General features: G+C 56.9%; 1 protein-coding gene across 1 annotated transcript; it reads right to left on the minus strand.

Moving 5' to 3' along the window:
- Positions 1 to 1,079: 1,079 nt before the first annotated feature.
- On the minus strand, positions 1,080 to 7,229 carry TUBB1 (tubulin beta 1 class VI). Its single transcript, XM_084887258.1, has 4 exons — positions 7,002 to 7,229; positions 4,394 to 4,502; positions 3,605 to 3,715; positions 1,080 to 3,486 (listed from the first exon to the last, which is right to left on the minus strand). Exons 1-4 carry the CDS (start codon positions 7,056 to 7,058, stop codon positions 2,408 to 2,410), a joined length of 1,356 nt encoding a protein of 451 aa, XP_084743384.1. The 5' UTR covers positions 7,059 to 7,229; the 3' UTR covers positions 1,080 to 2,407.
- Positions 7,230 to 15,090: the final 7,861 nt, after the last annotated feature.

Consider the following 15,090-nt stretch of genomic DNA (forward strand, 5'->3'; position numbering starts at 1 on the left):
CTGTCCAGGCACCTGGGATGCTGGATGATGGAGGGACTAGGAAGCACCGCGCATACAAACATGAGTCAGTGACTCAGGAGGCCTTGAGGCCTTTTTTTATAACCAGACAAAGTAACTGGCAGGCAGAGAGCTAAATTATTTCCAGCCAAGTAATTAGAAATGAGTCATTTATTAAGGAGGCAAATGTGATCATTGGAGGTGAGACTTAGAGACAGGGCTTTTGACATGGCAAGGATTAAAGGAACTGAATAGAAGATAAATTTACTGCCAGCAAAGAGTCTCTAAGGCTCTTTCTCTGTGATTGAAAAATAAACTACATCCAGCCCTGCTGGGTAGCTTGCAGGACTGTCCAGGATACCAGGGGCCCGATCAGATGGACTTGTGGGTATTTTAGTCTGGTTGGGATGGTTGGGGCTGTTCTTAATCTCTTGCAGTGCTCTGGGGTGGGAGGTGAAGGCATCGGACAAACTCTAAAATTCCGATTCTACTATGTCAGTCTGAGAGACCAATGTCACCGGAGCGACCATACTACTAAAGAAACTGGCTCTTCAAAATCAGGGAACGGATTTCTTTTGGTTTCTATATTTTTAGGTTTTTGTTTTTTTAATCTATTTCCACCATACAAAAGAGTAGGCTGATGAGATGCATTTTGAAGTATTTTTAACTAAAATTAATCAGTCTAGGTGGTTAGACTCCAAGAAAAGCAATTTATTTTGTCTGAAATAAAGCAATTGAGCCATTTAAAATGGAATTTCTTTATAGTTTAATGATTACTATTGAGCAAACAAAAAATCTTTATAGTAATATACGTCAGCAGAAGTCTTTTTTTAAATTTAGATTTATATCCTTCCTCCCATCCACTTAATTGCCTTTTTAGATTTGAGGAGGAAAGTGCTCGAGGAAGCAGGAGTATGAATTCTTAGGTAATCACAGGTTGTATGACTTTTTAGCATCTGAGGAAGTTCCTAACTTCAAAGTAAGAGCTTACAGGTGCAGCTTCTTATTTAATCTGATTGTGTTTTTAGTGATTCTTGAGCCTCAAGTAGAAAGTGTTTAAAACTTTTTTCGTTTTGTAAATAGAAGGCTTGCTATACTGCCGACCTCAAGACTTTAATTTCCTCTTGGCAATCTCAGTCATTCCCTTTGATGCATTTGTGAAAAGTAATGTTTCCCAGAAGGAGCTCCATCTCCCCCTCCCAGCCCCCCGAACCTGCCTGCACCTGCTCCTCATTATTATTGCAGATTATGGAAGCAAATCAGGAAGCAAGACCTTGTGCCTGCCAGTGAACCCGGCTGTCCGTGCAGCAAACAAGGTAGAGCTCGGGGGTAATTGTGGGCCATTAAGCCCTTAGGCCCTCAGGGCCGCAGCATATGTTGGAAATAGGTAAGCTGTAATTAAGTTACAGGCGATTTGATTATGCTTTTGTGTGTTTGGTCCTGTTGCAATGAGAGCAGATTAAAACCATGTGATGGTTAAAGCTGTGTCATCCTGCAAACATTATGACAACTTCTGCAAATTAATCTGAGCTAGAAAAGCCCCCTGATGAGATGATGTCCTCTGTGACCGCCGCGCCCACGCCCGCCCTCGCCCGCCCTTCCTGAGTGCACGGGGCTGGCAGGAGCTCGGAAGGTGGTGACGGGTGGGAGAGGGAAGGCCATTCCAAAGTAGCCTTCAGAGGGACCCGAGGAGGGTGGGCAACAGGGGCCCAGAGCCTGACCCCAGTAAGAACGGAAATGGGAGATGTGTGTGGGGAGCTGGCAACAAGGAGCGGACTGGTGCCCCTGAGTTCTGGCTGTCGTTTGTGGTTTGGGTTTGGGCCCGCACTTTCCTCGCCTTCCTGTCCAGCCAGTGGCTGCGCTGGGCACAGGGACTACCCCACTTGCCGGTGGGTGTTGACTCACTTGCCTCAGCTGTGTGGCTCCCCAGTACCACTTGGTCACCTGGCTTTCCTGGAAGCCAACAAGCGTGAGAGGGGGTGCTGGGCGGAGTCCTCACAGCCCGGGATACCGAGTCAGGAGCCCAGGGGCACCTCCTTGCTGACAGTGACGAGGTACCCTCATCCCCACACGTCATGTGCTGTCCTGCCCGCACGTGCTGTCCACACAGTAAACAGTGGTAGGCAAAGGGAGTACTTGGTGATAAATTCACTTTACTGTTCAAAGGAGTGCAGACAGTGCATGGAATACAGCGCCAGAGAAGACCCTGAAGCCATCAGTGATGTCCCCACCCCACCCACCGCCCCCTGCCCCTGCCCCTGCCCCTGCCTGTGCCCCCGCCCGTGCCTGTGGCTGAGCTAACGCTGAGTGGCTGTGAGCAGTGGTTCTTGGTGCTGCTCAGCGGAGCACAATCTTGGGATTGTGCCCGGAGCACTCGTGTGAAGAGCCGCTCCCAGCCAGCTGCGCTCGGTCAGCCCTCCTTATCCTCTGCCTCGGTTTCTGCCTCCCCCACCACCTCCTCGTCTTCCTCCAGGCCGGCTTTGGCGTCTTGGATCTGCTGGTACTCGGACACCAGGTCGTGGAGGTTGCTCTCGGCCTCCGCGAACTCGCTGATGTCCATGCCCTCGCCCGTGTACCAGTGCACGAAGGCCTTCCTCCTGAACATGGCCGCGAAGTGCTCCGACACCCTGGTGAACAGCTCCTGGATGGCCGTGCTGTTGCCGATGAAGGTGGCGGCCATGCTCAGCCCCGGGGGCGGGATGTCGCAGACGGCCACCTTGACGTTGTTGGGGATCCAGTCCACGAAGCAGCTGCTGCTCCGGTTCTGCACGCCGAGCATCTGCTCGTCCACCTCCCTGGTGGACATCTTCCCCCGGAAGATGCAGGCCACCGTCAGGTAGCGGCCGTGCCGGGGGTCGCAGGCGGCCATGGTGTTGCGGGCATCGAACATCTGCTGAGTGAGCTCGGCCACCGAGAGGGCGCGGTACTGCTGGCTGCCCTGGGCCGTGAGCGGGGCGAAGCCGGGGATGAAGAAGTGCAGGCGCGGGAAGGGCACCATGTTCACGGCCAGCTTGCGCAGGTCGGCGTTGAGCTGGCCCGGGAAGCGGAGGGAGGTGGTGATGCCGCTCATGGTCAGGGACACCAGGTGGTTGAGGTCCCCGTAGGTGGGCGTGGTCAGCTTCAGGGTGCGGAAGCAGATGTCGTAGAGGGCCTCGTTGTCGATGCAGAAGCAGGCGTCGGCGTTCTCGATCAGCTGGTGGATGGACAGCACGGCGTTGTAGGGCTCCACCACCGTGTCCGACACCTTGGGCGAGGGCATGATGCTGAAGGAGTTGAGGATGCGGTCGGGGTACTCCTCCCGGATCTTGTTCATGAGCAGCGTGCCCATGCCTGAGCCGGTGCCCCCGCCCAGCGAGTGCACGATCTGGAAGCCCTGCAGGCAGTCGCAGGCCTCGCTCTCGCCCCGCACCACGTCCAGGACGCTGTCCAGCAGCTCCGCTCCCTCCGTGTAGTGGCCCTTGGCCCAGTTGTTGCCAGCCCCAGAGTTACCTGCGGCAGAGGACACGTGGTTACCTCCCCAGAGGCAGAGGAGACAGGGTGGAGAGAGGAGGACACCGTTAGCAGGCATCCTTCTCTCGTCCCGATGGAACCTTCCAGAAAAACCTACCGTGGACAAAGCTGTCTGGTTGAAAGAGGCTTCCCAATTTGCTAGACCGGATGCTATCCATTGTCCCAGGTTCTAGGTCCACCAAGACGGCTCGGGGCACATATTTCTTACCTGGGCAGAAAGATCCGAAGGAGTCAGCAAACTTGTTTTTTTCTAAAAGTTAATGCTTCGCCCTAACCAGTTTGGCTCAGAGGCTAGAGTGTCAGCCTGGGGACTGAAAGGTCCTTGGTTCGATTCCGGTCAAAGGCACATGCCTGGGTTTCGGGCTCCATCCTCATAGGGGATGTGCAGAAGGCAGCTGATCAGTGATCCTCATTATTGATGTTTCTCTCTCTCTCCCCCTCTCCCTTCCTCTCTGAAATCAAGAAAAATATTTTTTAAATAAAATAAAAATTAATGTTTCATCAAAATAGAACCTTGTGATACTGGTCCCTTCCCCTCCCCCCCCTCCCCCCCCCAAAAAATGGTGTCTTTGGTAGAGATTTGCAATCACATCCTGACCCTAACAACACACAAATCTACAAAGCGCCTTAAAAATCACTTTTCCATTATTGATTTGTTGTGTTACGTTGCCAAGGACAAAGATTCTGTTCCTATTAGAAATGCTGCTGGTTTTTATTTAAAATCCAAATGGGAAGGTTGGTGCTTAAACTGTGCCTCCCTTTAGTGACTTCTTTGAGCCGGGCTTGGGGAGCCGTCACTCAGCGTCCTGCGGAAGTGCCCGGACGTCGCCCGGGGACACCTCGTGGTCCCTGTGAGCACTGGCTGCTCCGGAGCACAGCCTCCTACCGTGGGCCTCGTTGTAATACACACTGATCCTCTCCAGCTGCAGGGCGCAGTCCCCGCCGTAGCTCCCCACCGGGTCGATGCCATGCTCCTCACCGATCACCTCCCAGAACTGGAAGCAGAGGACGGTGGTCAGTGCGCACAGGGACTCGGAAAACCCTGTGTTGGCTGCAGTTGGACAGGAAGACAGGAGGTGCCCTGGGCCTGCCTCCCTGGGTCTCCCTGCCTGTCCCTCCCCAACACATGCTGCTGGTCCTTTTCATAAATCCTCGCCGCCGTGGCTCTGCTTTGTGCCTCTACCACAGCTGCATCTGAAGACCGCTTTCCATACCCATCGGAATTCCCCAAATGGACTGCAACGTGCATTGCGCTGGATTTTGCTCTGATTAAATTCAGGCTGTTGTAGACATTAAAGCTGTTGTTTAGAATTTCCCATCACAGTGTAGCTCTAATTTCACCTGTAGTGCTCCAAGCATGTCAAGTATAGACTCTCAGCCCTAGCCGGTTTGGGTCAGTGGATAAAGGGTTGGCCTGTGGACTGAAAGGTCCCAGGTCTGGGCACATGCAGGAGGCAACCAATTGATGTGAGCCTTTCACATCGGTATTTCTCTCTGTCTTTCACTCTCTCTAAAAGTCAATGGAAAAATATCCTCGGGTGAGGACTGATAAATAATAATAATGAAGTATAGACTGCAGAATGAAAACAGACAGAATGAAAACAAACCCTTAGCTGCTTTCGCACTTCCCTTTGGAGGTTTATTTTCACGAAGTTCACCCAAAAGCCTGTAACAGGGACATATACTAGTCTGCCCGATGCAAGCAATGTGCATTCTGATGATCAGGTGAGCACACAGTTCAAAATCATACCAGTCACACACAGCACTTACTATTGTAGACACATGCCTAGCTCTCAGATAAAAACAGTTACGGACGCCTCCTTTCATTGCCCCGGGGAAGCCCATGGGCCCGTGCAATGAGCACACCTATGCTCACGTCCCCACGGCCTTCCCAGCCACCCCCTGTGAAGGGTGGCTCTGTCCGGCCACGGGCTTATTTTCAATAGGTGACCAGCACTGTTTAGAGTGGGGGAGAGTCAGTAAAGTTAAGTCCTATGACACCACAAATGCAGTTCTTATGGACCCAAATACTAAGTAGCAGCTGCGGTTCTGCCCAGAGTTCTGGAGGGAGCGCTGAGCCCCTATCTGCACTGCTGGCCCTCCCGAGGGCCTCCGTCCACATTATCTCCCAGCGTCAGGGAGGGGGCTGGGCCTCCCCCGCGGGCCGCAGGGTGAGCATCTTATCTCTGTCGTGGGGAAGGGCGATGCTTCCCTTGGAGCAGCAAGCGTCTTTGTCCAAAGACTGGCTTCTGCCCAGCAGCGGCACCCACAGCGGCAGACGGTGGAGAAAGCCCCCTGTCCATCAGGGATGAGGGTCACTAATGCCGTCCAGCCACACACAGAGATATTCAGCCTTAAGCGAGGAAGGAGCCTGGCGGGGTGGCTCCGTGGGTTGGAGCATCGTCTGGTGCACCAAAAGGTTGTGGCTTCACCTCCCAGTCAGGACATATACCTAGGTTGCGGGTTCGATCCCCAGTCCAGGGCTTCTGGGAGGCAACCGGTTGGTGTTGATCACATCAATGTTTCTCCCTTCCTCTCAAAAATCAAGGAGAATGTCCTCCCAGGGGGACTTTTTAAAAAGAAAGGAGGGGAATCCAGTCACCTGCCATAGCCTGGATGAGCCTGAGGACTTGTGCTCATGACATAAAGGACAAATGCTGATGACAGCCTGCAGGAGGGACCCGGACAAGGGGCCAGGCTGGGAGAGGAATGTGGGCTAACCATTTAGCAGAGTTTCAGGTTTGCAAGAGGCACTGAGTTAGACACCCTTTTAAACAGTTAAGGTGACGGGGGAGAATAGTGAAGGTGGTAAGTTTTATGCTGTCTTTCACCAGTTTTTTTTTTTTTTTTAACATTTTAAAGACGGTTTAAATACAGTTCATATTGTAAAGGTAATTTAACAGCAATGAGAACAATCGGAGACCATAGGACTGGTCGTCTTCCAGTGGGAGCTGGAGGGACCGGGCGCTCTCAGTGTTTCCCTAGCATTACCCTCTGAGCCGGGTCCTTTGTAGAAAATGTTGGGGGGGAGGGGGAGGGGGAGAAAAACTCTCTTATATTCCAGAGCGTGTATTTTAACCCTTATTGCTCCTGGGCACAAACCTTGGCGGTTTACCGTTTACTTTCCTGTTGCATATTAAATGGAACGGCAGTTGTGGATCCTTTTAACTTTATAATCTAAAGGGGAGGGAAAGATAGCTTCGAGATATGGCGTTGAAAGTTTCCCAACAAACTTTGGAAAACTGTTTGGAGACAAATTACTATTTTCAGATATCCAAAGTTTATTGCTTAAGGATGATAAAAGTAAAAATAGTTGATGTGTATCGTACACAAGAGACTCCGCAAAATTAACATGAATTCAATTAACCCCGTACGCCTGTGCTGCTTCCTGAGTCTAATTAGAGGCCATTTAATAATCAAACGCCCAGCAAGCGCGTGCGGCCGGCTGCCCCTGCCCCGTGGGGAAGCCATTGCGAGGAGTGAGGGCGCCTTACCTTGGATCCGATCTGGTTGCCACACTGGCCGATCTGAATGTGCACAATCTCACGCATCCTCGCTTTGTGCCCGAGGGCAAGGTCTTCGCGGAGTCCTCAGGCCCTGGGAGAGACGCCCTTCGCCAGTGGGAGCCCAGCACGACTGGCCCTCGCAGGGATGGGACCGGCTGCCCCCCAGTGTGACCCAAGGGTGTGTCCAGCCCGAGGCCGGCCCAGCCCCCCGCGTTCTGCCGATCATCCTAAGGAAGGGGGTGTTCTTTTCCTCTCCCCGAGCAGAATATTGCCCGGTCATTTCCTAGAGTTCAAGACCAAAGGCTGCCCTTGTGCACGGTGCCCGGCAGTCCAGCACCAGGGGTGGGCTTTCGAGATGAACACTGGGCACCGGCTGGTGAGGCATGTGGTATGACGACTGAGCCTGGCCCCTCATCACCCTTTCGAGCCCTGGTTCTCTTGTCCCCTTTGCTCTTGTCTTGCTTCTGGGGCTCGTTGCCCGCCAGGGGTTCCCTGAGCAGACCAAGAGTGCTCCGGGGCTCAGGGACGCCCACCCACATTTCCGTTTGGCGAAAGCCCAGCCGAGGGCAGCTGTGCTGGGGGAGCAGAGGATGGACCACTCTGCCGGATCCTCAGATGCTTCCCTGAGCTCTCACCAAGCAACTTGCAAAACTAGGCTCTGGCCCCCGTCCCCACAGCCAGCCCTGCCCCGCAGCTCAGAGCTCTGGGGGTGCAGGCAGAGCCACACCTCAGTCCTGAAGCCCCCGCTCATGCGCAACTGTCCCCAGCAAGCTCCTGCTTCTGGAGGCCTCTCTCGGTCTTTGCCCGGGCCCGAGGCGGGCCCTCATCAGCGGACAGCTACCGACGGCACCTGCCCGATACCCGCACCCTGTGGGCGCTGGGGGCTCGGGAATGGAGGAGATGGTGCCGGTGGCCTGAGTCCCGGAGTTCTCCCAGGGGGTGACTGACTTAGGAAGCCAAGTCCCCAGGATGTGAATCCAAAAGCAGGACTGAAGTGCATCAGCCCAGAGGCCCCGGCCCCTGTCCTCCAGCCTCTGACCTGACAGGTGATGTCGGTTGAGGGGTCAGTCCTGCCTCCTGGGCCTTTCCAGACCCTTGGCTCCTAAACCCTGTGTACTTCCCGGCCTGGGCAGCCTGAGACGGGGTCCGTGGGACGGCAAAGAAAAGTTGCTGACAATGGACTTGGGGGGGGGCGGGGAGGGAGGTGGAGGTAAATAGTCTTTAATCCTCCCAAAGGCATTTGTCCAGGAAGGACCTGAGCTGTCCACTGGAAGCAAACCCCAGAGGTGGGGAAGGAGGGCTTGTCCCCCAGGGGCTGGCACGAGAGCTGCTCTGGCTGCCGCTGTCCCGAAGAGGCCCCATGACCCTGGGCCGGGAAAGGTGCTGTGAAGGGCGCCCCAGGACAGTCGGGGGCATAGACGGCACACATTGCTCAATAACACTGTGTCCGTGTTAGAGCTGCTCCATGTGACCGGGCCCGGGGCTTACACAAACAGAAATCCTGTTTTCAGGAGATACTGTGACGCACTCAGGTGAAGAGTCACCAGGCCAGCAATTTAGTCGCAAACATTTAGGCAGCACAATAAAATGTGATACAGGGAGAGGTGAGCCAGGGTGGCTCATGGGTGACAGCAGGTGCATTTCCCCACGGGGTGTGGGATGAGCTCGGGGAGCACTCCTCGGGTTGGGAAGTTCCTTCTGCTCAAACCTCAACGACCACAGGCTTCACAGACACCTCTGGTGCAAACCACGCCCCCTCAAAGGTAAAGAGAAGAAAGCACACATTCAAGATGGAGGAGTGTGCGGTGTCCGGCAGTACTTTTCACAAATGAAAAAAATAGGCCTTCAGCTCCCATGGATGTCACCCCATTCCCTTTCCCTGGGCGCCCTCTTCCCTCACCCCCTGCTGACCTCCCCCCTTCCCCTGCTCATCAGACTCCCACAGACTCCCAGACTCCAGCGCTGCTCCCCTGGGACTTCCAGCACCTTGACCTTCCCCTCAGTCCCTGGGTCTCTCTCTCTCTCTCTCTCTCTCTCACACACACACACACACACACACACACACACACACACACACACAGGTCTGCGGCCCCCGCACTTTACTCGGTCCTGTTTGCTAATCACTTATTCTCAGGCCTTATCTCCGCTGTCTGGGCGCTGCTGCTATCTCTCCGCCTCCGAGCCCCCCACCTGCCCCCGGGTAGCGGGGCCTCAGCAAATGTTTGCGGAGCGCACACGGCCAGCTGGGCCAGTGTGCGCAGCCGCGCGCGTTTTCATAAAGCAATAATGTATTTGCTCAGAGCATGTCCTCGTGGGGCCGGGTGGGGCGGGGGAGGCGGAGGGTTTTTCCCTCCAGCCCCTAAGTGGCTGTTGACGGGGTGACCGCGGGTGCTGTGAGAGCCGCTCACAGGGCCGGGGGGCTGCGGGGACACCGCCGGGCGGGGCCCTCCATCTCTGTGCTCCTTCTTCGCTGAGTGGGCAGGAGCCGGGGGTGCCCCCCCCGCCCCCCAGCACATTCCTCCCGGCCATCTCAGTTTGCTCAGGGAGGGGGCCAGGCCCGACGGGCGCCTAAAAGGTTTTCCTGTTAATGGGCAGTTGGCAGAAGAGGAAAGAAGAGGCGCTGTTTGCTCTGAGCTGTTTGCCGGCAGTGTTTGCTCAGTCTGGGCCTGCACTCAGCTCTGGACACTGCTGGGCGAGGGCAGATGCTGGGCAGGGAGCCCAGGGTCCGGGGCCGAGGCGCAGCCGCCCGTGGGCCACCTCCTCCCTGAGCCGGAGTTCTCTCCGCGGCCGCGCGGGGTAGCAGGTGCCGGCCGCGGTGGGGCCTGTGCCTTCGCAGGCGGCATTCTGCGAGTCGGCCTCCAGGGTGTTAGAGGCTGCGGCTCCCTGTGTAGTTGGCACCGTCCACGCCTAGGTGGTGAGCACCTACCACGTGCCAGGCTGAGCTGCTGTGGGCACAGAGGGCTGGCTGTCCAGTGTAAGAGGTCTGGGTGAAGCAGTGGTAAGTCAGGCATGGGGCTGAGAGCGGCCACTCTGTCCCGGTGAAGGGGGCTGTGCCCTGTGGAAGAGCTCGCCTCGGAGAACCCTCCTCAGACCAGAGGAGGCAGTCCCTCCTGGGACGCAGCTCTGCTCTCCCACCCAGAGGAGGTGACAGCCCTGAACCGCAGCGAGGGATGGAGAGTGGCCGTCTGTGACGAAGGACAGTCCTTTGTCCCCCAGAGAAGGGCCGTGGCAAAGGCAGGTTAGCAGTGACTGCCAGGGAGCTCAGAGCATCAGCGCACATCAGGGCAGAGCGCAGAGGACAGAGATTAGGAGCAAAAGCATCCCAGGGAATGCACGGTGGTGACACCGCCGGACGTGAAATGACCCTTAGCTGGGCACCGCCCTCGCGCATGTTGCCCACGAGAAGATGCGGTGGCAGCCAGCCCTTCCTGCATGTCACTGCGTCTATTATGGGAATAGGACTACGACGATAAGGAAAACCAGTGTCACCAGAACCCCGATCGGCTGCTCCAGGACTTCCTCCAGGAGTGCCCCCAGTGGTCAGATGGAGCCTCCCCACCCCGCCCCGAATTTGACAGATGACATGGAATCAGGAAAAACACAGCACACTTAGAATTCATTGATTTCATCCGCCCCTGATCCTCTTCTGGGTACATCAAAGCTCCGTGAATAACTCCGAGGAGATTGTTGAATTATAGTTTTTGCTTGTGATTCAGAGGCAGAAATTTTTCCAAATGTCTTCGCAAGAAAATGACATCTGAGGGGCCATTATGAGTGACTCAGCGGTGTGGGCAGATCCACTGCGCCCGCTCCCCGTTCCTGTCCTCGGCTTCGGTGTTCTCTAGCTGCGAGAGAAAGTTCTGGAGCAAGAACAAGTAATTTGCAGAGAGGAGGGGCTGGGAGCACACGGCTGTGTTCCCACAAGGCTGCCCGGCTTCGTGGAGAAGTTTTAGGCCTGGTCCCCAGCCGGAAACCCCCGTGGCACCCACACCACGCCAGCCTGGGGGCCACTCTGCACCCCGTGCTCCCTCATTGGCCTCTGGGCCCAGGCAGCGAGACGCTCTGCCAGCTCTTTGGGCACATCGAGGGTCAGAGCGGGGCTGAGCCATCTCCAAGGTGCAGGAGGAGACATGCACACGCATGCGCACGCACGCGCACGCACATGCACACGTATACACATGCACGCGCATGCACGCATGCGCACGCACACACACACACATGCACACGCGCACACACGAACTTCCCCGAATGGCCGTGATTCTGCAGGGACACATTAGCCACCCCACCACCTCTCCCTCTCCCTCTCCCTCCCCAGGGGACAGGACCCGATAAGCAGCGTTCTGGGCGGAAGCAGAGATAAGCACGGCACCGCCAGCACCTGCAGCTGAAACCAAACAGAACACACACTCCTTCAAGCCAGTGTTTGCCCAAGAGGCCTGTGTGTGCCTCTCAGAGACCCATTCGTTTATCCAACAAACACTGGCCAGGTGCTCTCCGGGGGCTTGAGGGGCCTCGGGGAAGCAGGGAAGGGGGCCTGCTCTCCAAGGATGCAGACACACAGCCCTGGCCCCTTTCCACTGGCCTCTGCCGGGGTCTCTGCCCCCTCACTGGGGAATGGGAGGCTCGAAGGAGAAACTGGCTCACTGGAGTCCCAGAGTGAGGTCGGGCTGCAGGTCTTCAGGCCCCTGTGTCCAGGGGTACAATGTGAGGTGCAGAGAGGGGTCAGCCTGCTGGCCTCCAACGAGGCATCTGAGGAGCCCAGACTGCTTACCTCCTCTTTCTCCCCAGCCCTGGCCCACGCCTGGGTCCTGCCAGCTCTGCCTCCCAGACAGGTAGCCCTGTGCCTGCTGCCTTCTCTCTGTGGGGCATCCTCAGTGCCCGGCCTTGACCACAGCAGGCCCACCTGGCCTCACTCTGCCTCCTTCCACCCCTCGGCCCACGGCCGCCAGAGGGATCTTATCACCTAATCCAGGCCCTGCCCTTCAGGAGCCTCTGCCACAGGGAAAACCACCCCTCTCACCACAGCCAGCGGGGCTCAGGCCTTCGGAGAAGATGCGGGAGGGAAGGGGTGGGGAGGGGACTTGCGGAGGCTGCGATGCAGGGCAGAGGGCCCGCACCTCCTGGGCAGCGCGTGCAGGAAGCGTGGCGGAAGGCGGTATGCAGGACACAGCAGCTGTGCCCGGCTGGATGCCGGAGGGGCATGCTTAGGGCACCTTTGAGCTCTCGTGACCTTGTCAGCCACCTCTGCTGCCTCGTGCCCCTCGGCTTCTTCTGGGTGAGCACCCACCCAACTGCCGGTGTCCTCGCTGCCACCACCAGTCTCCGCTCCCTGGAGCACCCTCCCCAAAGGCCCCACCTACAGCTGGCCCTGCTGTATCCATTTCCAGGCACCTCTCCTCCTGGAGGGCTTCCTTTCTCCATGTGCCCTTTCCCACGGGTAAGCTCCTCGGAGGCAGGGGCTGGCACCGTGGTTTGGCACATGCCAGGTGCTCGGTGAATACCTGTGACTGCCTGACTTCAGAAAGCCACCGGATCTGGCCAGTATGACCAAGACCTCCAGACAGAGGTCATGGGCAGCTCCAGGCAGGCTCAACACTCCGGGCTCGGTCACGGCCAACATGTTCTGAAGGTCATGCTGACAGCCGACCTCATGAACGGGGTCCCAGGGAGGCCAGTGTGTGTCCAAGAGGGGTTCATGGTGACGCCCTTGGGGACAGCAGCAGGACGAGGTCACACCTGACCCACCCATCGGAAGGCTTCCCCTGCAAAGGCGGCTGGGACTCAGCTGGAGCATCTGACCTCCTGGCCACGTGGATGGAGAGGGTCCCTGCGCTGGCAAACGCCAAAGTGCCCTGGGAAGCCAGCGGTGCCTGGCGAGCAGGGTCAGCATCCCTCCAACAACACCGGCCTCCAGGACGTGGCCACTCAGGGGTGGGGAGTGGTGGGACGTGTCTGCAGTGCGGGGCAGGAGCCCCCACGCAGCCTGAAGGTTCCGAGGGGGGAAGGTTCCGAGGAAATTCCACAGACACAGAGACACCTGTCCGCACTCTCCTCCCCGTGGGGGAGCGGGCCAGGCCCAGCCCAGCTAGGGAGTATGTGTGTTCTTCATCGGGACGAGGGGAAATCAACCCTCATTTTAGAAATGATAGGCTCTTGTGTTGTGGCCTTGGACCATGTGTGTGTCAGGAGACTTTATAGAGGAAAAGAAAGGGGAGAGGGACTAGATTCTAACCTGCCACCCACAAGCCTGTGCTAAGTACAGGTCTCCTGACTTCTGTGGAGCCTCAGTCTCCCCTCCTATAAAATGGGGAGATAGCAGCTGGCCCCACCTCACAGGGCTGTGCCAGCATCTAAAGAGGACAGATGATTCCCACCCTGGAGACTATTCTAGAAAGTCACCGCCTCTGCCTTTAGAAGCAGGTGTGGCTCAGTTCCGTCCAGGAGGGAAACGCAGGGCACAGGCAGGCTTCCAGAGAGGGGGCTTGGTGGTGGTTTCAGGGTGACCCCACGTCTCAGCACCTGAAGGACTTGCCCCAGGGGCCCCAGGTGGGTCACACAGAGTCCAGGAGGGAGTGGCTAGAGCTGGTGGGCCCCTGCCCAGCCCCCTCTGCTCCCGGCTGGAGAAGATGAGTCTTTATCACACACTAGAGGCCCAGTGCATGACATTCATGCACTCAGGGGAGGGGGGGCCCGTCAGCCCAGCCTGCGCCCTCTGGCAGTACGAGAGCCCTAGGGGATGTCCCACTGCTGCCGAGGTAGGTGGGAGAGGTTCCTGCCATCACCACTGCACTTGCCAGCCTTGAGCCCAGCTTCTGGCTGAGAGACACTCCCCTGGTAGTCAGTTGTTCCACTGTTCAGTCGATTTGCATATTAGCCTTTTATTATATAGGACTAGAGGCCTGGTGCATGAAATTTGTGCAGGGTGAGGTGGGGGGAGAGGTGTCCCTCAGCCCAGCCTGCACCCTCACCGATCTGGGACCCCTTGAAAGATGTCCATCAATTAGGCCTAAATGGGCAGTCAGACATCCCTCTCAAAATCCAGGACTGCCAGCTCCCAACTGCTCACCTGTCTGCCTTCCTGATCACCCTAACCACTTCTGCCTGCCTGCCTGATCACCCTAACCACTCCCCTGCCAGCCTGATTGATGCCTAACTGCTTCCCTGCCAGCCTGTTTGTCCCTAACTGCCCTCCACTGCAGGCCTGGTCACCCCTAACTGCCCTCCCCTGCCAACCTGATCACCCCTAACGGCCTGATTTTCCCCTGCAGGCCTGATCTTCCCCCAATTGCTCTCCCCTGCGGGCCTGGTTCCCTCCCAACTGCCCTGCCCTGCTGGCCATCTTGTGGCAGCCATCTTATGTCCACATGGGGGCAGCCATCTTGTGTGTTGGAATGATGGTCAATTTGCATATTACTCTTTTATTAGATAGGATAGAAGCCTGGTGCATGGGTGGGGGCCAGCTGGTTTGCCCTGAAGGGTGTCCCAGATCAGGGTGGGGGTTCCCTTGGGATGTGGAGAGGCCTGGACCAGTCAGGGTGTGTGGAAAGCTTGGCTTCCTCCATTGCCTGGGAAACTCCAAGCCTCCCTTCTGTTCTCTGTGGCTGAAGCCATCTTAGTTTGGTTTATTTGCATATTTGCTCCTGATTGGCTGGTGGGCATGGCTTGTGGGTGTAGCAGATTGATAGCTAATTTGCATATTACACTTTTATGAGATAGGATGTCCTCACAGGACTGGCTGCCAGGTGCACGTGCTGTGTGGAGAGAGGAGCAGGCCCGGAGGCCAGCCCAGCAGGCTCTTCCTCCCGCTGAGCCCAGCGGCCTTTCGTGTTGATCTGCGTGCCCTTCCCTAGCAGTCAGCTGCAGTGCTCGGACCACAGTCTGCAGGCCGACACGTGGCTCAGGCTGGTCCAAGGCCATCCCCCTCTCAGAGCCTCAGCATCCCTGGTCACAGCCAAGTTCACAGGTGCAGGGCCCTGGCTCCATACCGCTGACTGTCCGGGGGCTAGAGAGACAGCGCGTGTCACCCCCGCCCTCACTCGCTCACTTCTCAACTTGCAAGTTGTGGTTTCAAATGTGT

Source organism: Pipistrellus hanaki, assembly GCF_964339955.1.
Source record: "Pipistrellus hanaki genome assembly, chromosome: 6".
Taxonomy (NCBI): Eukaryota; Metazoa; Chordata; class Mammalia; order Chiroptera; family Vespertilionidae; genus Pipistrellus; species Pipistrellus hanaki.